Here is a 25,085-nt window from a genome sequence, read left to right on the forward strand (position 1 = left end):
TGACACAATCAGAATTAAATTGAAATCACGAGCTAAAACAAGCCAAAGGAAAACATACTGTTATCATCAAACACTGAAAGATAAATGAAAGTTACCTCAGTGTTTAAAGGAAGCAGAAATCCTATCACTTCTGCTTGACATGGAAATTGAAGCGCTACACTCAGATCAGAAATCACACTGAGGCAAGTCAGAGGGTCTTTAAGACTCACCCAGTGCAAGTCCCATTGTACTACACAGTGCTGTCATCTTGAGAAATTCAAATGTTCTGAAAGGAAAATTCACTTCTGCACCAGAAAGGAAATCCTTCAATTCAGTGAGCCCTATGGCTCATACCGTTTTGTAGTACTGCCATCTGCCATCCTTAAAATTTGTATCTATGGACAGTGGAAAAGATGTTACCAAAAAACAGCCAGAATTGAAGTCTTCACACCCTGCCCTGTGTCAGTTCTAGAAAAAGAAAATGCCTCTTCTTTCTGCCTTACACTGCAATTCTCTCACGTAAGAATTGATCCTGTCTTGACAGTGCTCAAAAAATAGCAAATTTTTGGCTATTTCATTATTATGCAATTATTTCTTTACACCTTTGGTTCAAATAAAGGTTTTAGAAAAAGGATCACTGTTTTCTTTCTGTACAGATTTTGACTCGCTTTGTTATAAAGTATTGAACATTACACACATTCAAGTGAAGAATAAAATATATTACAAGAGATCAATTGTACCAGACATTTAATAAATGAACTGGGATCCATCCCCAGTGTACATAAACATTGTGTACATAATGAAGTGGAAAGTAAAAACATGAGCTCTCTCGCTACTATTTTTTTTTTTTTTACCTACAGTATACCAAGTTATACAATATATTTATAGGTTACTTCCAAAATGGTTTAAACATCTACATTTTGCATTCCCTTGCATTAGAAAAATTACATATTAATTACTCTGGAAAGTTTCTGAACTCTGTTTAGCAGCAAATCTCCTTTCTTGATGGTTTCTTGGTACTGCCAATTCTTGCTATCCGGCCTAGAAATTGTGAAGGAAAAAAAAAAAAAAACACAACAAAAAACATTTAGAGTTGAGATCTTTTACCTCATGAAACTTACTACATAAACATAAACGTGATCAAAATGTACAGAATTCAACTGGGCTGCAAAATGTAACTTCTAGCAATTGATGTCCTACCTGTTAGTTTCTACAATCTCATTTACTTTGTCTATTTTGCAGTGCAATCTCCCAGCTGCAATAAATCTCGAAAGCTCCCTAAGAGAGAAAAAAACCAAACAAACTGTTAAACAATGCTTCACCAAGGAACTACAGGCCTACAAGCATAGGATCTGCTGTTACAAAACATCATGGTCATCTATTTCTGAAGTACATGCAATATATTTTCATAAAAGGTCTTATATATTCTCATCTTTTTAAAGCTTGCACATGAAACAGGCACCAGCATTCCAACAACCCTAATACAAGCTGTCTTAGTATTTTCTTCTCAAGTCAAAATCTCACCCTCAAGTTAAGGGAGTCTCATCATTTAACTCAGCTGTTCAAATCCAGAGGTGGCACTCAGGTATCACATTATCACACACATCCAGAATTCATCCTGATGTAAATATTGCCAATTCATTTAAAGAGTCTCCTAGCAGTTCTAAACGTTTTCTTTGCTTTGCTTAATCAGCCAGTGTTCCATGTGACATTGCTGATATTATAATAAATAAATAATAATAATAAATCCTGGTATATGTGGTAAGACAAAGCCACAACTACTAATATATTACCGAGAAGCGCAAAAGCTAGTATGACTTAGAAACATTTACCTCTGAACTGAATGGTATTTGGTGTCTCTTGAAACACCTATTAATTCATTTCTGAACATTTCAAGCAGTATTCATATTTCTGTAACACTTTTCTATGTTACAAAATCTGAAATTTCTTTATGAGAGAAGAATGATTCCTGTGAAAGCATTCGAAACAAAGCGTTTCACATACATAGCCGAGGTAAAAGTCACTTTCTCACTTCATATCATATCACTTATCATCATGATCTAAATCTGATTTCATTTCTTACACCAGAAATTGAAAATTGAGACTGCAGTGTATGTCTGACTTAAGTTAAAAACAGCAGATTCTATTTACTTAGCAGAAAGCAAGCAAAGGTACATGATGAGACGTGTAGGGCAGATAATGTGTGGGAATGTGAATATTTACCTTGGTGTATTTGTGGACTATGCTGTCCTCTAAAATGTTAAAGGTTATGGCTTATTAAGGTCCATAAAAATAGCAGGATAAAGAACAAAATTATTCAAGAAAGAATAGTTTTTCATATGGCCCTCAGAGTGAAAGGAGAACTGGAATAGTTTTCATGAGAAACTGTATCAAATTATTTCCTTTACTCAAACATTACATTCAATCTCTTCCACAAAAGCATAACTTAGGTAGGTTTAAAACAAACATTTTACTTAAAAAGCTTAACAACTTACTGATCTATGAATTCTACACTGACTCCAAATGCTTCTGCCATGTATCCTAGTGTCAATGAGCGGTAAGACTCCAGGAGCTGGCTGTATGCATGAATTCTCATTTCCCGTACGTAGTATCGATAATGAGGTGCAAACAACCAATCCTTCTTCATCTCCTGCTCTACAATAGCTGAAACAAGAAGAAGAAATCTGATCAATAAGAAATGTGAAGTAGCATCCAGGTAAATCAAATAGTTAATACATAATCAGTGTGAACAAAACTACATTACTCTCTTGCATAGTTCAGGATATGAAAGGTATTCTGTGCTACACGAAAATAAGTTTGTAAAAACAATAGTAGTTCTAGATCCAGAAGTAGAAATTAAATGCAAGCAATATTATGGCAAAGCTAATGGTCCTACTTGTCTTCATGGAATACTTCTAGGATGTGAATCACTCTTCCCTGTGTGCTGCAGGGAAACATTTGCACTACAAATGAAGTCCAGAAAGAAATGCTCTTTTTGCTTATTCTAAGTATCTAATTTTCTGCTTTCTTAAGAAGAACTGCCAAGAATGACAAAAGTTTGAAGAAAAGCTTTTTTTCAGTCAGCCTTCTGTACAGAAACCAAATTGGAAATGATAACAATGATGAAAGCTTCAATTACAGGCTGAGATTTCAGTGTCCCTAGGCACGAGGCCTTTAGTTTATTTCAAAGATCAGGTTTCCAAAGCTTGCCCATATGGCCTGGTTATTCAGGTAAAATGCTGCTCCACAGCTATTTTCCAAGTCTTTTCCAGCTGATTAGATGTAATATTTCATGAGGCTTTTGTTTTAATCGTACAGCATCAAACTTTACATCACTGTCTAAATTGTGGGTTTTTTCTGCTCTAGTTGTAGACTGCAGCTATTCCACAGAAACTGTGATGTGAAACAAACCACTACAGCACCTGAAATGCTCTTACAAGAAACAAGAGAACTTTACCTAATGACTGGAAAAAGGCTGCATATCGGCATTCGTAAAGAGAGAAGAGATACTGTCGTACAGCTGGCAAACTGTGTAACACTTCCAGAATCTCTGCTCCTTTAATTACCTGAAAACAAAGGAAAAGCATGTTCAAATACTATTCCTCTTAGCCTGGCGATAAGCAGGTTAAAGAAAGGCTGGGTTTGTTGGAACCAGGTATCATTTGCTTTCCTTACCTTTTCCCTAAGGTCAGGTCTGTCTAATGCAATCATGCTGACATAGACAGTGTAGGTTACAAATGTTTTGTAATCCATTAGTTCATAGGATGTAAACGTTGAAACTGTATCAAGGAAGAGCTCTGCTGCCTGTTTGAAATCTCGAATAGCTACACAGTACAGACCCTGGTACACTTTTAGACGATTTCTCCTATCCCAGTCTCCTCCTTCTTCTATTAGACTTAAAATAGAACAAAAAGAAAATTACTTATGTAAAATTATTATGGATAAGTCACATGAAACAAGCACAGTAAATCAACTGATAATGTGCAATCAGAGAAAGCAAAATCTCTTATATGCTACAACTTGTAGAAACAATCTAGGTTTCATGTACCTCCCAGGGGTAGCAATGGCACTTCCTCGAGATGTGCACATAAATATTACCATTAACCTCAGCTGCAACAAGAGACCTCCACTTCTTTTGCTGTTAAAATCAAAGCTGTTCAACTAACAGCATAGAAAGAAGTTACCAGTGGAACAGCCAAACTTTCAATAATCACATTAGTCACACCAACTTTATGTTATAAGAAAAGGTTATAACACTGAAGTATTAAATGCTGACATCACAGAGATAAGCTAGCTGTGGAAATGAGGGAATAACATGCTGGCACTGGGCTCCTGCTTCTAGAGGAGAAACTGGCACTTTATCAAGCCAGCTGGATGTGCTGGGTTCCGGTGGCATCCCTGCACTGCACTTCAATGTACAGTGTCATTACATCCAAACTTGTCTTCTAACAGCTACAGAAGAGAGAAAGGGGGGCGGGCTACAAAGTCCAATCAAGTTGCTTGAAAAATAGCTGAAACAACACACTAGCCTTGCTATTGTTTCTGCCCTCATAAAAGACCGAGAAATAGGAAACTCTCTAGTCCAAGTTAACACCTGCCCATCATTCTGTGATGCTGTCCCATAGGTTGTCATTGTCATTTCTTGATGGCAAGGTGGATTTTTTCCCACTTATTTTGCTACAGTTTGTCTGAAAAATCTTTATTGCACTCAGCCACCCCAAGCAGTACCTTTTTGCCTTTTCAATGTTCCGTGTGATGAGGTCGTTGTCCATGTAAAACAAGCCGATCCGTAGGAGATAGAACACAATATCCAGACGATGTCCCAGTGCCACAGTTTTGTCGTAAGTCTTGCGAAACGCAGTCAGAGCTCCCTCCTAACAAAATCACCATTGCATTATAAGAACGTTCAAAGCAATCAGAGTATCTGCAAAACATCTGTCGTCAGTACATTAATTGCATTCCACTGACTAAAGACACAAGGTAAGAGAAAAACAACAGCTACAAATGGAAAACAGCTTTTTCCCTTGTCAGGGCAAGTGTTTTCTTTTACAGCCTACGTTGTTTTCACTGCTTAATTTTAATTGCAGCAACACTCTTCCCCTATCTCCCACCCATGTATGTGCTGTGCCATAGAAAAAACCCACTGTAAGGCAGCCAGTTTCCATTCAGCACTCCCAGAAATCTACTCAGTTACAGAGATTACAATGCTGTGTTTCTTCATGAAAACCTGTGCTATTGCTTTAGTTTCAGCTGGGACAGAATTATTCTTCTTCAGAGTCTAGCATGATGCTATGCTTTGGTTTTAGGAGGGAAACAATGTTGATACACAAGGATGTTTCTAGTTGTTGCTAAGCAGCGTTGTACAGAGCCAAAGCCATTCCAGTTTCTCAGCTCTTATCAGGGAAGGGCTGGGGAGGAGGGGTTCCAAAGAGCTGGGAGGGAACAGAATTGGAACAGAGGCCAAAGGGCAATCCCATACCATACAACATCATGCAGAAGGAGAGTTTTGAAGGGGGTGGGAGTTCATCTCACTCTCTTCTGCTGTCTGGGGGGCGATAAGCACCTGCTTGCGCATCACTTGTTACATAAATTGATATATACATTATATATATATGCCCATATACATACATGCACAAATACATCCACATACATAATATATATAATCGTAACAATTATTCTTTTCCTCTTCTCTATCTTAGTAAATAGGTTTTAACTCAACCCACCAGTTCTGCTCCCTCCTGTTCCCCCCCCCCCAGTTCTCTCCCCCATTCCCACTGGGAAGACAAGGGACTGAGTGAATGACTGTGTGGTGCTCAGTCACTTGCCAGGTTAAGCACAACAGCAATGAGCCCACCTTGTCCCCAATCCTACACAGGTACTCAGCTTTGGCCATCATCGCATCTCGGATTTCACTCTCCCCCAAGATCTTTTCAGCATCTTCCAGTTCATTGTCAAGCCGTTTCAATTCCTCCTCATTAGCTTTCTTCATTTTGTTCAACAGCTCCGTGTCTATCTGCCACTCCAGAGACTTGCACAGTGCTTCATAATATGGAGCCATGTCTGAAAGAAAAGCCGGAATGCTTTGGTTACAGAAGGACAACACAGCCGATCATCAGGTCCTTCTGCAGCCAGGTACCTGTGCCATCCACACAGTCAGCAGCATGTTACAGGGCACTGCTTCAGTGGGCCTTGCCTGGCACATTTCTCTTTGCTGATTTTCTCACTCTGCTCTAACTCAGCACTTTCCTTACTATTTATTTATCCTGCCTCTCGCACAGAGAGCCCAGCCACAGCTCGCACCTTTTAAACCTCCAAAAGCCAGGCTAAGCGTGTAGGAAGCCAGGAACGGGGCAGCACAGCACTGTGCCCGAAGCCTTCCCTGTCCCACCGCCCAACCCTCGCCGCCCCCAGCGCGGACTGACGGCCCGCATCTACAGCCAGGCACAGAAACGTGCACACGGACACGGGTACGCACACAGACACGCGACCGCCTGACCGCCTCAGGAGAAACCTGAGGCAATCAGAGTCTGCTCTCCCCCGCCTCCAGCCGCCGGACGGACCCGGCCTGCTGACAGACCGACACTCGGACAGACAGACCCCGATCCGCCCGCACTCACTGTGAAGCCTCACGGCCGCCATCAACTCATCCCGAGCGGCGGGGTCGGGCGCGCGGGGCCGGAGGCTGAGGAGGAAGCGGAGCTGGGCGATACGGAGGTCGGGGTTCTTGGGCAGCCCCTCTTCCTCCAGGTTCTCCAGCGGCATGGCGGCGGGGTTCGGGGCGGCTCAGGACGGCGGCGGGCACCGGGGCGGCGGCGCGGGGCAGTGACTCAGCCGCGACGGGCGGAAACGACGGCCTCACTTCCGGCGCAGCCGTCAGCTCTGCAGCGCCCCCTTTCGGGCCGGAGGTGTGCGAACTATCAAAGAGGGGGAGTGCGCATGCGTGGACTAGCAGTTGTGTGGGGTAGGGTGAAGTGAGGCTTGCGGAGGTGCGCATGCGCAGAACGGAGCAGAGCGGGTGCGCGTGGTCTGTAGGGGGTGCGCGTGCAGCAGTGCTGTGCTCGTCCTGTGGCACTCAGTGTCTGTGGTGGGAGGAGCCGCTGTTCTGTTACGTCCTGTGAGAAGAAGCTTTTCCTTCTCCCATTTCTGGGTTTGTCACCTCTCAGTTCGCCCTGAAGTCAGTCCTTGGGAATGAGAGGAGTAAGAGAGCTGATTTTCCCGAGTGCAGTTATTGTCAATACTCTGTGTTGTGTTTGGTAACAATGTGAAACAGTGGTTAATTAAAAAAGCCAGCACTTCTCGTCTGTAAATATTTGCCCACACTTTGCATACTTATGTACATGTAAGCAATAACCAGCAGTGCAGGAGCTGGCTGTGTGCATGTGATGCTCTCTGCTAAATACGAGAGGAAATTCAGAGAATATAAGTATCTCACATACATACAGCAAGCAGCAAGGCCTGTGGTGACTTAATTCATCTTGCAAGGTTCTGTATCATAGAGAATCTATACCATATGGATCTGTGCAGGAGGTTTTTCTCCACCGTGGGCTGCAGCTGACTGCTGCCCAGCTGTGTGAGGGCTGCTCCGTGGAATCACAGAATCACAGAATGGCCAGGGATGGAAGAGACCTCAAGCATTATGAATCTCCAACCCCCTGCCACATGCAGGCCCACCAACCTCCACATTCAATACTAGACCAGGCTGTCCAAGGCCCCATCCAATCTGGCCTTGAACACCTCCAGGGACGACGCATCCACTACCTCTCTGGGCAGCTGTTCCAGCACCTCACCACTCTCATGGTAAAGAACTTCCCCCTGACATAATGATTGTAGAGATCTCCAAAAGGGAAGTGCACAAAGGCCTGGCACTGTGCTGCCATGAGAAGCTCTTTGCACAGAACCCACATCACGAGCTGCAAGCTCACCCGAGTAATACCAATTAACTTTGCTTGGAGCCATGCTGTGAGCCTCAGACTTTTTCATCTGATAGGACAGGTGTCTGTTTAATTGGTGCCCTTTATTTATTTATCTGGATACTTTCAAATCAGTAAATCCTCCCCTGTTAGCACATCGGGGATGCTGTGAAGAGCAACATTTCATTTAAGTCTTTTGCAGCAGTAAGGTCTTCTAGTTGGGATATTTCAAGAATCAAGCCAGTTTAGGGGGAGTTAGTAGGAGTTAGTACCCAAGGGGGACAAAACTAAACCTTATCATTAGTTAGAGGACTGGGAAGCTGTTAGTATCTAATAGCAGTGAGGCACCAAGGGGCAGGCAGGGTGGCTGTGGGGCTCTTCCTCTGCTCCATCACCTGCCACAGCCCTGGGTGCAGTGTCTTTGGGCTGCTCCCACACTGCTCCCGTGTTTATCCTGTTACTAACAAAGTAGCACCAAGGTGATGGTCATACAGGCATGTACTATACACACATGCATGTGATCTATGCTTGAACCTTAAAGGCTGCCTTTTATTTTGGGTAATATGTTCCACCCCCCCGTGTCAGAATGCAGAGTCCATTATCTCCTGCAAATGGGTGTGAGGGTTCGGTGGGATACAGCGCACAGGACGGGATCTGCTGCTTTTTAAGATATTGTATTGGTTGTAGAACACCACAAGTCTTCATTAAGGTTTGTCATCTCCAGCTGTGTGTCTGTATCTGCCTCTGTCTCTTTAGGTAATTTGTACTGTACACTTGTACTAAATGATTGCTTTTATTATATGTGATTCCTTCCAATGGGCACTTCTCTGTTGACTATGATTACTACCACGCCAACTGGAAATGCTCCTTTACTGTATAATTAACTTTATCTGCTTTGCTACAATGCCTCTCACTGGTAATTACGTGCACTTCAACTCTTTCTTTGCATTTCTAAGACTTTAAGAAGTGCTGATTCCTCTTGCCCCAGTCTTTGTACAGACTGGATGGTTTTCACATGTCTACAATTATATCTATTTCCCTGAAACAGCTCCACTGTAATCTGGATATTGATTTCAGTACATATCATGTGATCTTTAAATAAGCCATCTGTTTGGAGTTCATTGTGCTTTACACATGCTGGTAGCAAAAAGCTCACTCAAATCCTCAGGTTGGTGTTGTGTAAGCTCTCCTGGATGCCCTATCACTGCAGACTTTCAAGACGAGACTGGATCAGGCCCTGGGCAGTGTGATCTAGCTGTGGATGTCCCTGTTCATTGCACAGGAATTGGACTAGATGACCTTTAAAGGTCCTTTCCAACTCTAAAGATTATGTGATTCAGTGATCCTATAGTTGGACCATTTTTACTGAGATAATTTGAAACGGAGAGCGAGAATTCTAAGATTTTTCCATGTTTCTGCTGCCTTGGGAGTTACTCCATTTCCCCCTCTTAGCTCCTGTCAGCCTTTTTTTGAGGTGCATTAGCGACTTTTGTCCTTTGTGGATTTTTAAAGCTTCTTTTTCAAAGGAAATAGTCTCACATAATTACACCGCCTGCCTGTCAGTCCGTGTGTCTGTTCTGAAACGCATTTTAAACCCCTGGGTCAACCTGAACCAAATTTGTCAGCTGTCACAAGTCCTCAATGACGGCCAATTGCTTGAACTTAGGTGCAAGCCACGTAGGGCAGGGCCGAGCCAAGCTGGGAAGGAGCAGCGGTTGTGGTTAACCCGTGCCTGCATCTCAACCCCAGTGCCAATGCCTCTGGCACAGACAGCTCTTAGGGAAGGAGATCAGCAGTGGGGATGGCTGTATGGCCATCACAGGATGAAGGCAGGGAAGGGAAACGCATTGGGTATCGACGAGGCACGTTGTAAGGGATGGGAGCCCTGCGCTGGTGCCGATGGGGGCAAAACGGGAGAAAGAATAGCTGATCTGTGAGAAACCAGCCCTCATTGGTGTGTGCACACAGAGCGGCACCTGCCACTGTAATTACAAATATTGATGTGCTTTGGCAGGTCTTTTGCACAGCTTCTTTTGAAACACACAGCCTCGTTTTATTTTTCACTCTTTGTAATGACAGGTCATTTTCACATCACGCAAAGAAAAGCGCGGGGCTGAGAAGCATCGTGTAACTTCTATTTAGATCTCATAGCAAATCAGGCAAACATGTATTAATCAAGGCAAGCGGTGTTTGATGCAAACATGAGTGCAGTATAGCATTATGCTGTCTTTTAAAATAAATGCCACGTTGGAGTGGATGCAGTCTAAGCGTACTGCTGTACTCACGGGGCAAGATACTGCTAAAAACTGATGGGAGTTTGGCTCTGAGCATTGCTTGTGTATCTGGAGAGCACCTACCTAAAGCCCATTGATTTGGGTATCAAATTAGCTGGAGAAACTGCTGATGCTCCTTGTCCTGAGTGCACTAAGTCCCAAGGTGGGGATGTGAGGGCCACTCATGTGAGCTACGCCAGCATGACAGTGCTGTGATATTTTCCTTTCCGTTTCCTTTCAGCACTGGCTTTCCATTCCTCATCTCTTCTGCTCCAGACCTTTCCTTTTCCCTTGTGCTTTTTGCATTTGGGGAATGGCAATTCACCTTGCCTGGTAAATGAGACAGTTCTTGCTGTCACCTCCTTTCAGTTTGAGTTTATAATGCAGTATATCAGATGCTGTGTTTTACGTGGTGTGATTTACAACTCCCTGTAACTCATGTGAGCAGGGTACAACGCCCGTGCACTTTGCAGATATTCACCCTCTGAATCAACCTCTGTTTGCCTTGCCCTGACACACACAGCATGACATCTATATTTATGTATAATACTGCTCCATATATACTATATATACTATACATACTATATGTACTATATACATGTACACACTACTTTGTGTATTTATATACACACACTATGTATAGTTATACAAATAAGTATACATATACTATATATATACTATATGTATAGTATGCTGTATATAAGCAAACACACACAAGTGTGACTGTATCAATCTATATGTATCTGCCTATGTAATAAACGTTGCAGGATGCTTATTTGCATTCATTCTTTTTCCTTTCAGAGCATTTTCATCCTAGACATTTTGCTGAGCCATACATGGTTTTCTCTTTTTCTCTATTTATTTTTTCCTTTAAAAACTATTTTTTCAAAGAACATCCAAAATTACTGAAGAATTTATTCAATTGACTTTTAATGTCTAGAAGCTCTGCAAGGAGGCTTTCCTGCAGCAACTATTTCCAGTGCCTTTTTCCTGCCTACCTTCCCTGGCACTGTGTGCCACTTTCCTTGTAGTTTCCATGACAATTCTCAGAGTTGCAGGCAGCCTTGTCCTTGGTTGCTGTTTTGCAAAGCTGTCCTTGCTCTTGCCTATCTGAAGAGCTGACTGCAGCCATGCATGCACAATTAAACCCCTTATTTTCCTATTTCAGGTGTAGCGTGTTTCGTACCCATCACTACAACAGTGGTGAAAGCAGGGGATGGGGGGGGCAGGTTCTGTGTGCTCTGCTAACCTTCTTAGAATGATACAAATAACTTTAACTTTCTCTCTCAGCTGCTCTCAGCCTGAAGCCCTTTGCTATTTCTCTGCCTGCCTTTGCTTTGTCTTCATTTGACCATTTCCTTCCATTATCCCCTGTGCTGCCTCCATCCACGCTCACCTCCCTGCCATCCCCCGGCTTCCTCTTGTGAATCCACTTCAGTGTAATCTAAAACACACTGCATGGATGTGGGAGCCCAGAGAAATATTTGCTCTGGCTCTGGCTCTCACCTAGTGATGCCAATGAGCTCGGAGACGGCAGACTCTGAGCCCGGCAGTAAAATGAGCCTTTCCCGTAAGTTTAGAATTGGAGTCTTTCTCACACACTGCAGTCAAAATGATTGTCAGCTCAAATAGCTCCTTTTAACTCAATTCAAAGGAAAGCATTCAGAGTGGATTCTGAATTTGCACCGTGATAAAACTAATTGCAATTACCTGCCCGTCACTGAAACAGAGATCATGCCGAGTGCCACAATATTTGAAACACTGTTCTAAGGCACAAACACACTGAATCAGAAAGGAAAGCTTCGAAGGCCAAAGTGGTCATCTTTTAAGCATTCTTAATTTCCCTTGAGGTAAATGGAAATGGGCGTTCTGGGGGACAGGGAGAGCAGCACAGGCCCACTGCAATCATCCTGCATGATTCATAGAGCATCCATAGATCTCCCAGCCTGCACAGTGGAGTGAGCAGCCCAAGGGGTGGCAGGAGAAATGGAGAAATGAGAAGGAAGGGGAGGAATGAGAAGGAAGGGGAAGAATGAGAAGGAAGGGGAAGAATGAGAAGGAAGGGGAAGAATGAGAAGGAAAGGGAGAAATGAGGAGGAAAGGGAGAAAGGAGAAGGAAAAGGGACTGTGGGCAACCAGCCCCACAGTTGGCACCACAGGCCAAGGGCTGGAGGTGAGACCTCAAAACCAGAGTTGGGGTAGCAGCAGGGAGCAAGAAATAGGATGAGCTTGAGAATTACAGCTGGGGTTTTCAGACAGCATCGTTCTGCCTATGGTTGGACTTAGTGATCCGGGGATGTGGGCAGTTGGAGGGTCATAGCTTGTTTCCCCACCGAGCACAGGGGTTTATGGCTGGCTGTGGTTTGGCACCTGCTTCTTGTTTTGGCTTCAGCCCAGCTGTGCGGTCTGGGCATGACAATTCCCTGCAGCACGTGGGTTTGCCCTGAGGTCCAGGAGCTGAGAGCGCTTTATCATCAGTGACTTCAGCCTTTGGGGGATGATAGAGTCAAGGTGTGGCTGCTCTGCAGTCTCCCACCATCAATGCAGGGCAGTTGGCATCTACCTCCAAGTTGGATGACCACGAGAACTGGGCACTGGGCACTGCGTACACAAAGGCACTGACAATCCTGAGAAGAGAAGAGGGAATTTTTCCTTTGGCTCAAAGATCCACATGGTGACCGCTCTTGTTTTTAATAAGCTCACAAAACTTTCTTCTTTTTTCCGTCCTGAACACGAGGTATTTTTATTTCATAATGACTGTGTGTTATGTCCAACTTCCAGAAAGCCTTTCGCCTGAAAAAAATAGCAAAGGCTTTTTCAGCTGCTGGAGTGAACAGGGTGGAAGTAATCATGGAACAAAATGCTGGGATATTTGCTCTGTGCTCAGAGGTTGTGTGGCATCTTGTATTGTCTGAAACTGAGCACCAGATAGTAATCACATCTGCAAATCTCTCAGACTGGGTCAGCGGGGAGAGGAGCCAATCTCTGTGACTCTGCAGAGCTGGAAGAAATCTCAGATATTTCTGTTTGTCTGCAGAACAGCTGGGGACTTCTCAGGCATGAATCTAATTAAGCATATTCCTTGCCACAAACACTTCAAGTCCCATTTCTGAGATCCGGATGTCTGACCAAAATGAATCCTTACGAATATTGCTTTCATGCAGCATGCTTTTTCTTTTCTTCTTTTTTTTTTTTCTTCTTTTTTTTTTTCCTTTCCTTCGATCCGGGCAAAATTAAATTACATTTATAAGCTCAACTTGAAATTCACTGAAGTCGATACTATTGATTGATATCTGGCTATCAGCAGAATGTCATGCATTAATTATAGCTGTGTTTAATACATGAGCCTAGAGAGGCTCTTCTGTGAGTAATGGCAGCAAGGAGCATCCTCCCTGCCATGGCACCAGAGCCTTTGTGCCCTGGGCTCACAGGTGCTCAGGAGAGCACCGAGGCACCAGGTTCTGCTCTGTGATGCACAGTACAGCTGTGGCAAGGCGTATTGGCAGAGCTGTGAACCCTAAAACCATGAACTGCAGAAACTTCCTTGAGTCTCTTATATGCAAAGTTATTTGTCTGTGCTCCTCAGTCTGATTTGTGTTCATTTGCATGTACAATGCATGGGCTTAAGACAGAGAATTCTCCTGATGCTTTTTCGCTTCTGTAAGAAATATGAGGGGATGTGGAAGATATGATCATCTCCCTCCCTGGTGGCATCAGTAAATATCACACATATCAGATTAAACCCTTGACATTTTTCCAACAGTGTGAAATTTGCTTGAAGATGTTGGAAAATGAGTTATAGATGTGAAAGCAAGGCTTGGAATATGAATGCAAACACGTTAACCCTAAAACCGATGTAATTGGCTCTTCCCTGTATCCTGGAGCACAGCGCTGGGTGGGGAGAGGGGGAGAATCTGGGGATCCATGGGGTGAGCTGTGAGACAGACAGGCACCCTGAGCAGCAGCGAAAGGCTGAACTTTCCCTGAAGAGAAGGGCTGGGGGATGGATGCCAGCAGTGACACTGACATCACTCGCTGCAGCAGCACATGCAGGGCTTCAGTGAGCGGCACCAGCAGAACAATCCCCAAGAGTGGGAGAGATTTTGTGCATCTTAAGGAAGAGGCTGATTTTAATCCAGCAGAATCATGGCAGTAATTACAGTATTTAAAGCAGTTTGCTGCCTCTCATAATTCCCTGAGCATTACCCCACTGCCCCCTTAGAGATGACCAAGACAGAACATGATGACATCTGCTAGTTGTGTGCACACTTGGAGAGCTGCGGTTACGTGCAGTGACTGTGAGCATCCCTGAGGTTGCCATGGAGATGCCAGGGCTGGCTGTGAGACACATCGACCACGGCTATACCCATAGCAGAGCTCCTTACATCCTTCCCGGGGACACAGGCTTCACATGGCTTGGGTGGGAGGAGGCAGAAGCTCAGGATGCTGCTGCTCGGAGAGGTGGTGAGGACACCAGGACATGTATCAGGGGCTGGGTGGGCTCAGAGGGATCGGAGTGCTGGAGGGATTGGGCCTGAGACCTATGTCTGCAAAAGGAGTAGGGGAGGAATTCTCTGTGCCAGTTGTCACAGCCAGATGTTCATGCTGGATGCTCTTTGTTGGCCTTGCTGACCTGGCCAAAGGTTGTTGTGCTCCTCTCAGAGGCAGCTTTTGGGGCACTTAGTGCTGGGAAACACCATCTTCAGCACGTGGTAAGTGTTAGCATTAGGTGGTGCGGTCACCATACCTGGAGGTATTTAAGGAAAGGGAAGATGTAGTATTTAGGGACACGGTTTAGTGGACAATATTGGTGGTAGGTGGATGGTTGGACAGGATGATCTTAGAGGTCTTTTCCAACCTTAATGATTATATGACTCTGTGATCAGTTAGCTGAGAACATGCTGTAGCACAGCAAAGGTTGCCATTTGGTGGCAGGTGGCTGGCTTTCATGCAATAGATATTCTGCGTTTACGAAATATACATCTACCAGACAAAAAGGTGACGTGGCTGACACACGGCTCATCTATTCTTAGATTTGGCATTTGGGAACACAGTTTCACCACTTCTGTCTGCCTGGAAGCAGGTACCGTTTCACGGGCAGGAAGGTTATTACTGTTAATTAATCTTGACTCTCATTTGGAGGCTGGATGATTGCATCCTCTCTGCGTGCCCTCCACAAGCTTTCCTGAGGGCTCAGCCACTGCCTGTGTTTTGCAGCTCTGGGTTTGCCAAAAAGGTCAGAATTCTGCTGGCAGTGCCACCAGCAATGAGAAAACGCCTCTCATCTCAATGCCAGGTTTAGGGGCAGACATCGGATGGGCTGTTGGCACTGCATGGCATCACCATCTCCCATTGCCCACCCTGCCAAGTCCTGCTCCATGGCAGCAATCATCCCCTTCTAAATACAAAGTTGGTGCAGCTCCTGTAGATTTCAGTTACCCGAGGTCAGGAATACTGTTTTCATTACCAGATATAGAAACAGGGTCAGAAAGCCATGGATAAATAGGGCAGAGCATCTAAAGAAATGACAGGAGACCTAATTATGGGATTGAAGTTATGGGATGCAGCAGATTTTTGTGTCTCTTTGTATTTCTGCAGGAACATGAAATGTTCTTTCTTCTTGCCTCAGCCCGTCAGAAATGAGTACATTTTTAGCTGAAGGTTGGAGATGGGGACCAAATGGCCTTGGAATTAAGCAGCAGATTTCAGTTGTCTGGGAACAGCTGGAGAAGTGTTAGCATTTCCTTCTCTGTGTACAGGACAGAATGGCTGACCTTGAAAATGGAGCAAGCAGTTGGGCTTTTTTTCCCACTTTTTCAAACCGGAGTTTGCAATCACCACCACCACATGTCCAACAGTACTTTCTACCATCTACCCACTCCGTGTGCTTAATTTAGAAGGACAGAGTTATGCCATACCGAGCTATTGTAGCATTATTGCAGCCGTAAATTCGGCCTCACTGCTTGCCCCGCTGGAATGGCATGGGCTGCATTTGCTAAATTTGCAATGAATAAATAATGCAAGATGAGAATGAAGCCAACACTGTTATCGGGACCGTTGGATGAAAGCACATTGGGAACCAGCATGGATTTGGATATTCTGACTGCAGGGTGATGGAGTGGGTACTGGAGAAATCCCTGCTCTGGAGGAGCACACGTGCCGATGGGAAGGGGTACCCTGCTGTTCTGGGGCTGGCTTATCTCTGGGACAGAGATAACAAGGCATCTCGCTCTGTGGTGGTGAAACTTGATTACTGCCTTATCAGCCAGAGCTCAAGGGCTGCATGCATGCTGTTATTAAAATTGTTATTTCCTCACGGTGCTTCATGGAGATGATAGGGGCTGCGATGCAGAACTCTGTGTGTGTGAGAGCACGTCGTGCTCGCCTCTGTCAATGAAAATCCATCTGCTTTCAGTGCTCACTGCAGAGCAATGTCTGCTTCTTTTGTCTTTTGCAGTGAGCAGTGGTCTATGAAGGTGTAAAAGTTGCATGCAGCAGAAATGTGAAACTCGCAGTAACTGGTTCAGGACAGGTAAGCAGCTGCTCTGGCAATAGAGGCTTTCAGCTTTCTCCCAGAAGCTCCCCTGGATCCCAAACCTGCCCAGTTTAGCAACTCGGGGTCCCCTGGAGAGTTCTTTCATCCTGCAGTGCTGCTTCTTGCTGCTCCTGTGCAGAAGGGACAGAGCTGAGGACAAACCAGCCCGGTGCTGGGATAATCTGTTGGCAGCCCAGTCCCAGCACCTGCTGGGGCACACCATCTCCAGGCTGATCCCTGACACCAGCTCACTTACCCCAGCAAATTCAATTTGCTTTAATGCAAACAGGAGGAGCCTGCTGGAGATGCTGGGGAGATCCCAGGCAGTGGCTGTGCATCCCGAAGTAATAATTTAATTGAAAAGAATAATGCTTTAAACCATTTTCATTTTGCTCGTCATGTCTTCAAACTGCCTGAATATTCTGTCAAGAGTTTTGGGTTGTTATGACCTGAAAGAATCAAACTATCTCTGTTCTGACAAGGCTGATACACTTTGACTGACGCTAACTAAAATCAGCTTTTTCAGCCTACGAAATGTTACAGCATCATTTGCATACAAACTGGGAACTAGACAAGCACCTGGAAATCTCTTGCACTTGCAAATCCTGACTCTTGAGATGAATAAAAGGAATTTTACACCCTGAGCCCAGTGGATGCTCAGCAATAATGATGTCCTCATAAACATTGGTTTGAAAATCCAAATTATGGAGGTGATTTTGGGAGCATTCCACCTTTCTTTCCCCAGCCAGGCTCTCCGGCACTCTCATGGCTGTTAACAAGCAAGTATCGTTAAAGCTTCAGATCTCTGGGGCTGCCATAAAGCCTCCATGGGGAGCAGTGCTTGTTTTCTCCAGTTCTCTGAGCATCCCAAATCAACTCCCTCTCTACATCTTTCACCATGAGGACTGTGTTCATACATATATGCAAAGCATTGTTCCCCTGAGCAGAGCCCTCAGCCGTCATGGCTGGGCCAGGTGGTGAAGCAGGCATTGCTGACTCCCACCACTAAAAAAATCTAAAATGCAAGCTGTTGGAAATGGATTTTGTAGGAAAGGAGGCTGCTCAATAACACACGCTGATAAGCACGGGTCTCCAGCCCCAAATGGTCTCCTTCCTTCCCCTCTCCTCTCTTCCCCTCCCCTCTTCCCATTCCCATTCCCATCCTCATCCCTATCCCCATCCCCATCCCCATTCCCATCCCCATCCCCATCCCCATCCCCATTCCCATCCCCATCCCCATCCCCATTCCCATCAAATCCATCAATCTGACCCCAGATGTCCCCAGAAACTTGGCATGGAGAAGTTCTGCTCCACCCCCATCCCACCCAAGGGTGAGGGTGCAGGGTGGGGTGGGTCAGAGGTTGCTAAGGGCTGGGTGCCAGATGAACATGTGCATATTTGGGCCCAGCCAATGATTTGTAACAGCACTCACTGGCTCCCATTTCCTGCCCCTGTAAGCTGAGAAATGTGATATGCAAATGTTTCACTTGATATTTTTAAACTGTTTTTATAAGGTTCCATTAATTTAGTAAAACTTCTTAAGTATTCATAAACTGTTCACCAGGCACATAATCTGATGAAGGATGGAGCAGACTGGGGGTGGGATTTACTATTTTGAAGAGTCATCCTATAAATTATTCAACAGCTCTGGTTTGACCAGCTGTATTTACTATTGGTGGCCACGAGCTCCAAAGGCTGCTGCCTCCGGACTCCAACCAGAAACATCACTGCTTCACCTTTTGGCTCAGAATCCAGGAACAGCCAAATCCATGTGGGATGGGAGGATGCTGGGGCTTCTTCTGGGTCCTTTCATCCCGATGGCAAAGCCTTTGGTTCAGCATCCTGCCCATGTGCTGGTGGGCACATGCTCCTCTGATGCAAAAAACAAAATATGGAAGAGAAAAAAAAAAAAAAGAAAGAAAAATTCCATTCTTTTTTTTTTTTTTTTCATAAGAAATGGAAGACGATGTAATTGTATATCATTAGTTTCCCAGTTTATGAGAATCATGAGTGAGCATCACAGGGTACCATGGATGGGGAGCTCCCTGCTGGACACACTGCAGCAAAAATCTCCATTTAGCCAAAATATCACCGTCCTTTCTAACAGGCAGATGGGCTCTGTCACACCACAGTGCTCCATGGAGCCCCTGTGCATTGCAAACGATCAGTAATAATTACAGCACCTCCAGATGTTTTGTATATGCTTCAGTCTTCATTTATTTGCTTTCTGTGCCGAGTTACTTGGGATACTGGAAATGTAAATAATGAATATGTGATGAGCAGCAAGAATGGATATTGCCCTGCTTTGCTGTTCCAAAAAAGCTAATTAAGCCAAGCACGGAAATAAAAGCTTCTTGAGCCTGCTCCAGATCAGTCATAAAAGAGTACTCGCAAGCAAATATTTAGGGCCAATTAGACACTGGCACACAGCAAAGACCCCAGGATTCTTGCAGATAAAACATTATTACAGTGGTGCTTTGGAGATGGGGAAACTGAGGCACCAAGGTTGGGCAGAGGCAGCAGCTGGGCAGGGCTGGAGCTGCCATAAATCCCTGCACACACTGATGTGTACATGGCCTGGTGTCCCCTGGGGCTGAAGCTGCTGTGGGATCAGAGCCCGGGGGCTGTGGGTTTGATTGTATGAGTTATGTGTGTGTATAGAGACGTGTATATAGCTGTGTGCATGTATATGTATGTGTGTATGTATATACTGTGATGTGATGTGCGCTCTTCAGAGTTTAATGCTTTATTTAGACCGAATTAACTTGCTTCACAGCACTTTGTTTATCCATTTTAATAAATCAGTTCTTTCAGCTAAATCTCACTTTAAGAGTTGATCGTATCCAGAGCCTCGAAGAGAGCAGCAGATATAAATATTTGCTTTTACAACGGGAAAACTCTCCTGAGAATGCTTTAGCAAACGGCTGCGGCCTTGCTTAGCACAGGGGCACCAGTAATTCTCTGTGTTATTAATCAGAAGCAGAGCAGCACAAAGGTGGGGCTGCAGATAAGAGGTCCCGGAGCAGTGGGGTGGAGGTGCACTGTATGGCTCTGAGCTCCCAGGCTCCCAGATGGAGACCAAGCCTGGATGTGGCGGCTAAGGAAAGATATTTTCTTTATATTATAAAATAGAACAGTGGAAAATGCGAAGGCCTTTTGTAGGGTGCACGTGGGCAGGTGCTCGTGGAGCTCTCTAAAGCAAAAGCATGTATGGAGATATGGAGAGCCCTTTGGCTGCAAAGCCCAGCCTGGCTAATGGGGCTCCCGCTGTGCAGAACTGAAATATTCCATCCGGTTCTTGAGGGAAAAATGTTATTATCAGGTACTGGCTGTGAATGCACTGATATTGCAGTGTGATGGCTTGCAGATGCTTTTGGAAATAGCCCCAGCTCTCTTGTGACAAGTTCATGGCCCTCAGCATCCCTGACCACCAGTTCCCCTTGTACTTGAATGGGACCTGAATTCCTAAATAGTTGGAAGGATCTGGGTTGGAAATGTGTTGCTCTTCACTGTCATGTCAGGAGGTGTGAGAAAATGGGACACACACACACAAAGACAGGGCACTCGGGCTTTCAAATGAAGTCGTCTGAAATTGCTCTTAGCTAATAAGCTTCCCCTGGCCATGGAGGATGGCAAGCTAATAGGTGGTAATCTGCAGGGGAATGAGGGCAGCCTAGATTTCATAAATAGCATGATTTTATGTAAATGCAAAGAATGGGGACCTTGCTTCTTTTTTTCATCCTGAAGGAGCAAAGTTTGTCAGCTCAGGCAGCAATTCCCAGTGCCAATGTGCTGGCATGATGGCTCCTGTCTGGCTGGGTCTGGCTAAGGAAAGCAGAAGGTGGCTGCAGGGTGGCACCTCGCCTGGCCAGAGCTGTGTGTGTTGTTTGCAAATACGGGCTGAGCTGTGTGCTACAGAGCTCCTGACCTCGTCCTTCCCATTGCTACGTCTCTCTGCAGAGCCTCTGCTCATCTGGTTGTAATTTATCTTCATGGCTTCAAGCCTGCGTGGCTTTTGGCTTCCTGAAAAATAAGGCTCATTGTGCTGAATGCTTCTCTGCAAATTTTGGTGGCTTTTGGGCCAATGAGCTGCCTGCATAGGGCATATTTGACTGTGGCGATGGGCTGTACAGAGCCCCCAGGCCCTCTGAGGGGAGTGGTCATTAAATTGTGCTCGAGTGGAGGAAAGAAAGAACAAAAAACATCTTTTACAGAAAAAAAAAAAAAGGTAGCAATGGACCTAAACAAACTTTTAATGCTTTTTTTAATAGCAAAGTTGACGTGGTGCCAGGATCACTCACATTCCACAGCTGTCAAGGGCTCTCTTGGCAAAGCCCCTCCACCAGCATCATCCCAGCTCCCCATCACCTGGTGCTCATCCCCACCTGCAGCTGGAGCCATGGGTTCCAAATTCTGGGAGCAGGAGAAGGCAGCAGAGCGCGTGTGAAGGCTGCTCCCAGGTGCTGGCAACCTGCATGCAGGCAGCGAGTGCACCATGGGAAGCAACCCAGCGGGGCCAGATGGTGTGGGAGCAGGATTTTACGGGCTCATAGCTCCAGCCCTCAGGCTCAGTGGGTTTGTCAGAAATGGTTAATCATATTCTGAATAACCCCCCCAGAAAAACCACCAATTTTTCCCCCATGGGACTGCTGGAGACCATATGAAAAATGAAACCAGGTTTACATTTTTACTACTGGAATTTTGTACCAACTTGGTGTTTTCTTTCTTCGACAACATGATGTGAGACCTTTGTGCTGTGCTGGCAAAGGGCACGGCAGAAGGGAACACAATGAGATACTTGTTAATTTGCTGCCTGTCTGCTCTGATTTCAGTGCTGCAGTAGGACTGGACACGGTGGTTTGAAAGACACAGCCCTGCTTGGGGTGCTGAGGAGCCACTGCTCAGCGATCCCATCCATTTGTTAAGGAATTGCACAGGAAGAAGCACAGCAATTCTGATGGTCAATAAGTCTTGAATGCTCATTGGGCAACAAGCAGAATTACCCTGCTTGAGTTAATTTTCAGAGAGGCGATGGCTGGTTGCTTATATCTAAGGATTAGCTCTTTGCCATTTGCTGAGCAATGCAGAGCTTGCTGTACAAACAGACATCAGTCCTCAGGCAGCTCAGCTGTACAAGGTACTTAGGGCTGATAGGCAACACTCATTGTGCAGTTAATCAGTGACAGAGAATTAAATTGTACATATTAAAAGCCAATTATATAATAACCTGTTGTTAGCGTCACACTTGTCACTGAAAGCAATGCCCCTACCCTCCTCACCAGGCCTGTTTGGGAAAACAAGTGAGGATCTGTGATCTTTCTAAGGAGAAGGCTGTTATTTATAAATTACAGGTTGAAGCCTTGCCTGGCACAGTGCAAAACAGTGCAATGGATGGCAGCTGGGTGTGCTGATTCATTTGCACCAGGTGAAGACCTGACAGGGAAACCAATGGGGGCAGAAGCCCCCTGCTTTGAGAGATGGAGCTGGGGATGGGACCCAGGTGACCCTTATGCTGTAAGTAAGTAAACCATAGTAAGGGCCAAGTGAAAATAAGGCCTTTGTTAATTGCTCCACAATTAACCAACACGCCTTCAGAGTGAAAACATACACCCAAGACTCTTCCCTTTGGATGAATACTTCCATTTATTCCAACTGGAAAAAAAAAAAAAAACATGTTTTTTAAATATACTTAAGTGTTATCTTTTTTTTTTTCTTTTTTTTCTTTTTCAAGGAATAATAATTATCACATTGTCCTTTACAAACAACAGAAAAAAAATCCTAGCAATATTTTGTGGCACGGAGACACTCATCTTCACAATTTTTCTGCATCTGCTGCTGCGGGTGGGCAACCCCACATCCCCACCAGTGCTGCTCCTGCGGTGGGGGGAGGTGGGGCCCCATTGAGAGAGGCAGTGGGGAAGCAGGGCTGCTGCTATGAGGGCAGTGCCCACAGAGCATCCATCGCCCGCGCCGCGCTTCGCTGCCTCGATGGTTGAAAGCGTACAGAGAACAACTCACGTCCACCAGAACACAACATGGCTGAGCCCTACCGCACGGACACGCGGCGGCTTTGGCCAGCAGGGAGCAGTTTGCAGTCGGTCTCTGAAGTGTTAGGCAGTAGGCAATGCTGAGACTTCCACTTGGTAATGAACAGCAGTTAACATAACCCAGGAAACTAGAGCACCATAAGACAAGTCTATATTCAAAACAACGTCATGCTGACATCACACAATTGCACCATTTACACTTTTATTTACTCCAAAGAATAGTTTGACGTTTAGTAACTTTAGCATTCTCTACAGAGGTGTAAAATTCCTTCTCCAGCTTTGGTCATTGACAACTTTGCGGACATTTGGTAGTTCTGTTCTTTCCTATTTGACAAAAAAGTCACTTTTGCAGCTGTCAGGATTCCTGTATTTGACTGATAGTGTACCTGAAAACCACAGGTGTGAGCAGGCTTCAAAGTGCTGCTTTGGGCTCTTCAAGATTTAATGAGTCAGAAAATGTTTTTTTTTTTACTTACCAGGAATAAAACAAATAGCGAAAAAAAAAAAAAAAGAAAAAAAGAGTTTAAAAAAATAAAACAACTTAATCTCTCACTGATATACTTAAGAAATTTGATGATGAAATGAAAAGGCAGGGCCCAAAGTACTCTGTTCAGCTCTGGCGGAAAACAGCTATGGATGTGCATGCATTTTCCCAGTGACTCCTAAGATATAGAAATTCCTCTGATATTACAAAATACAAAAATATTTTCTCCAAACTCTCATTTACATCGCATTTACAACAATCATGGAAATAACTTAGGCTCCTACACTGAGAGAGACAAAGATGTACCAAAATGGCTCATGGAATATGATGATGTGGTGGGAAGCAAAAGCTACCAGTGACCAGGTGGTGATAGCAAAGAGTGGTGACAGAGCGTACGGGCAAAGAGAACTCAACAGGGTGGCAGCATCTGGGAGAAAGAAGAGAAACTACTTGGTAAATATTACAGGCTAAAGTGAACTTCTTTTTTTGTTTCCAAGGTAAGATGTGCAAAATATATTCACCGTGCCCAGGATTATAACTATTTATAGAAGCCAGTCTACAACCTTCTTACAAACCCTTCCTCTTCGGGTCCTTTTCTTACAATAAAAGCGCTTAATGATCTAGAACAGTGCAAGTTTGTGAGTTAATCTACATTCTCCAAAGGTGCCTGGCAAGGATGCCATTAGGATATGATACAGTTTTTGCTCTTCTGTCTTTTCCGGCTGTGCAACTGTCCCCTGCCACCCAAGGTGGAAGACTTGGGCATGCTGTAGGAGCCGTACTTGTGCAGCAGCTCCTCGCTGGTCACGTACCGCAGGCGGGCGGGTTGGGGGATCGGCTCCCCAAGGAAATAGCCCTCGTTGTCAGACTCGGAAGAGGAGGAGCACGTCGAGCACCAGTCGTACTCGGCAAAGTAGGGCCCCCACCGCTCGCCCAAGTGGTTCTGCAGGGCGAGGTCTGACACCGTCCTGGGACAGTGGCCGTAGGCATCCCTGCGGGGACCCTGCTCCAGGCTCTCTCTGCAGCTCCTCTGGTGCATGAACTGATCGTAATCCTCCCTGGCTCGCAGAGAGGGCCTCTCCTTCAGTCGGCAGCACTGCTCACTCGCCAAGTGCAGGGCGTTATCCGAGCGGGAGCGCCGGGAGCGCCGCGGCCGGTGCGGGCGATAGTGCCGCTCATCGTCCCGCAGTGGAGTTCGCCGGCGCGTGCGCTCGCTCATGGGGGCATGCCTGGTGCCATCCTGTGCTGCCAGCTTGCCCCCGGGCACCCCGCTGCCGTAGTCGAAGCTCTGGTGCAGGCGGCCGTGTGCCGGCCGCTCGCGGTAGCCCATGGGGCTGGCCAGGTCGTGCAGGTTGGGCTCCAGGTCTTGGTACTGCTGCACTGAGAGCAGGCTGCGGACGGATTCGGCGCTGCGGAACTGCACGGAGGAGTTGAGAGTTCCCATGGTGCTCAGCTTCTCCGAGACGTTCATGCCTGAGTCTTTGCTCAGGTCGGGCATGGAGAAGCGGGAGAGGTGTTCCTGGCGCTTGGCTCCGCCGTCTGCAGAGAGGCCTTTATAGGGAAGAGGAAAGGGAGGGAAAAAAGAGAGTTCAGGAGAATTTCTTATCACCAGGGGTGCAGGGAAAAGGCTGTCTTTGGTCTGTACCTGTGGCCTTCTATTTTAAAATAAACTCAGTTCTTGAGCTGCTGTCCTGAAGAGCCCTTCAAGACTATTTTTTAAGAGGAGACAGATTCTCCTCTGGGGAAATCACACCAACTTAAGGTGTTTTGAGTTGGACTCCAAGGACTGTTAGTTGTTTTTCACAACTTCCTTCTCCATATGTCTATGCTGTCTGTGGCTTGATAGGAATAACTACT

At 45.5% G+C, this 25,085-nt stretch overlaps 2 protein-coding genes and 1 long non-coding RNA gene across 7 annotated transcripts in view; 1 reads left to right on the forward strand and 2 right to left on the reverse strand.

Annotated features, from left to right (window-relative positions):
• Positions 1–709: 709 nt before the first annotated feature.
• Positions 710–6,853, reverse strand: PSMD6 (proteasome 26S subunit, non-ATPase 6). The gene is made up of 8 exons (XM_010718670.2): positions 6,597–6,853; positions 5,834–6,039; positions 4,708–4,853; positions 3,655–3,874; positions 3,437–3,545; positions 2,475–2,643; positions 1,180–1,257; positions 710–1,020 (listed from the first exon to the last, which is right to left on the reverse strand). Exons 1-8 carry the CDS (start codon positions 6,739–6,741, stop codon positions 924–926), a joined length of 1,170 nt encoding a protein of 389 aa, XP_010716972.2. The 5' UTR covers positions 6,742–6,853; the 3' UTR covers positions 710–923.
• Positions 6,854–8,407: 1,554 nt separating this feature from the next.
• Positions 8,408–23,289, forward strand: LOC146543431 (uncharacterized). The gene is made up of 2 exons (XR_014886307.1): positions 8,408–8,598; positions 16,620–23,289. It is a non-coding gene; the product is annotated as an uncharacterized LOC146543431 (long non-coding RNA).
• The window catches only part of PRICKLE2 (prickle planar cell polarity protein 2), an 89,400-nt gene continuing 86,636 nt past the window's right edge, over positions 22,322–25,085 (reverse strand). For all 5 annotated transcript variants that reach the window (XM_085235687.1, XM_010718672.4, XM_010718671.4 and 2 more), the window contains one exon: positions 22,322–24,779. In XM_085235687.1, coding sequence (XP_085091813.1) covers positions 23,911–24,779 — 869 coding nt within the window. In that variant the 3' untranslated portion in view covers positions 22,322–23,910. The remainder of the gene's footprint in view (positions 24,780–25,085) is intronic.

This window comes from Meleagris gallopavo, chromosome 14 (assembly GCF_905368555.1).
Source record: "Meleagris gallopavo chromosome 14, MGAL_WU_HG_1.1, whole genome shotgun sequence".
Classification (NCBI taxonomy): domain Eukaryota; kingdom Metazoa; phylum Chordata; class Aves; order Galliformes; family Phasianidae; genus Meleagris; species Meleagris gallopavo.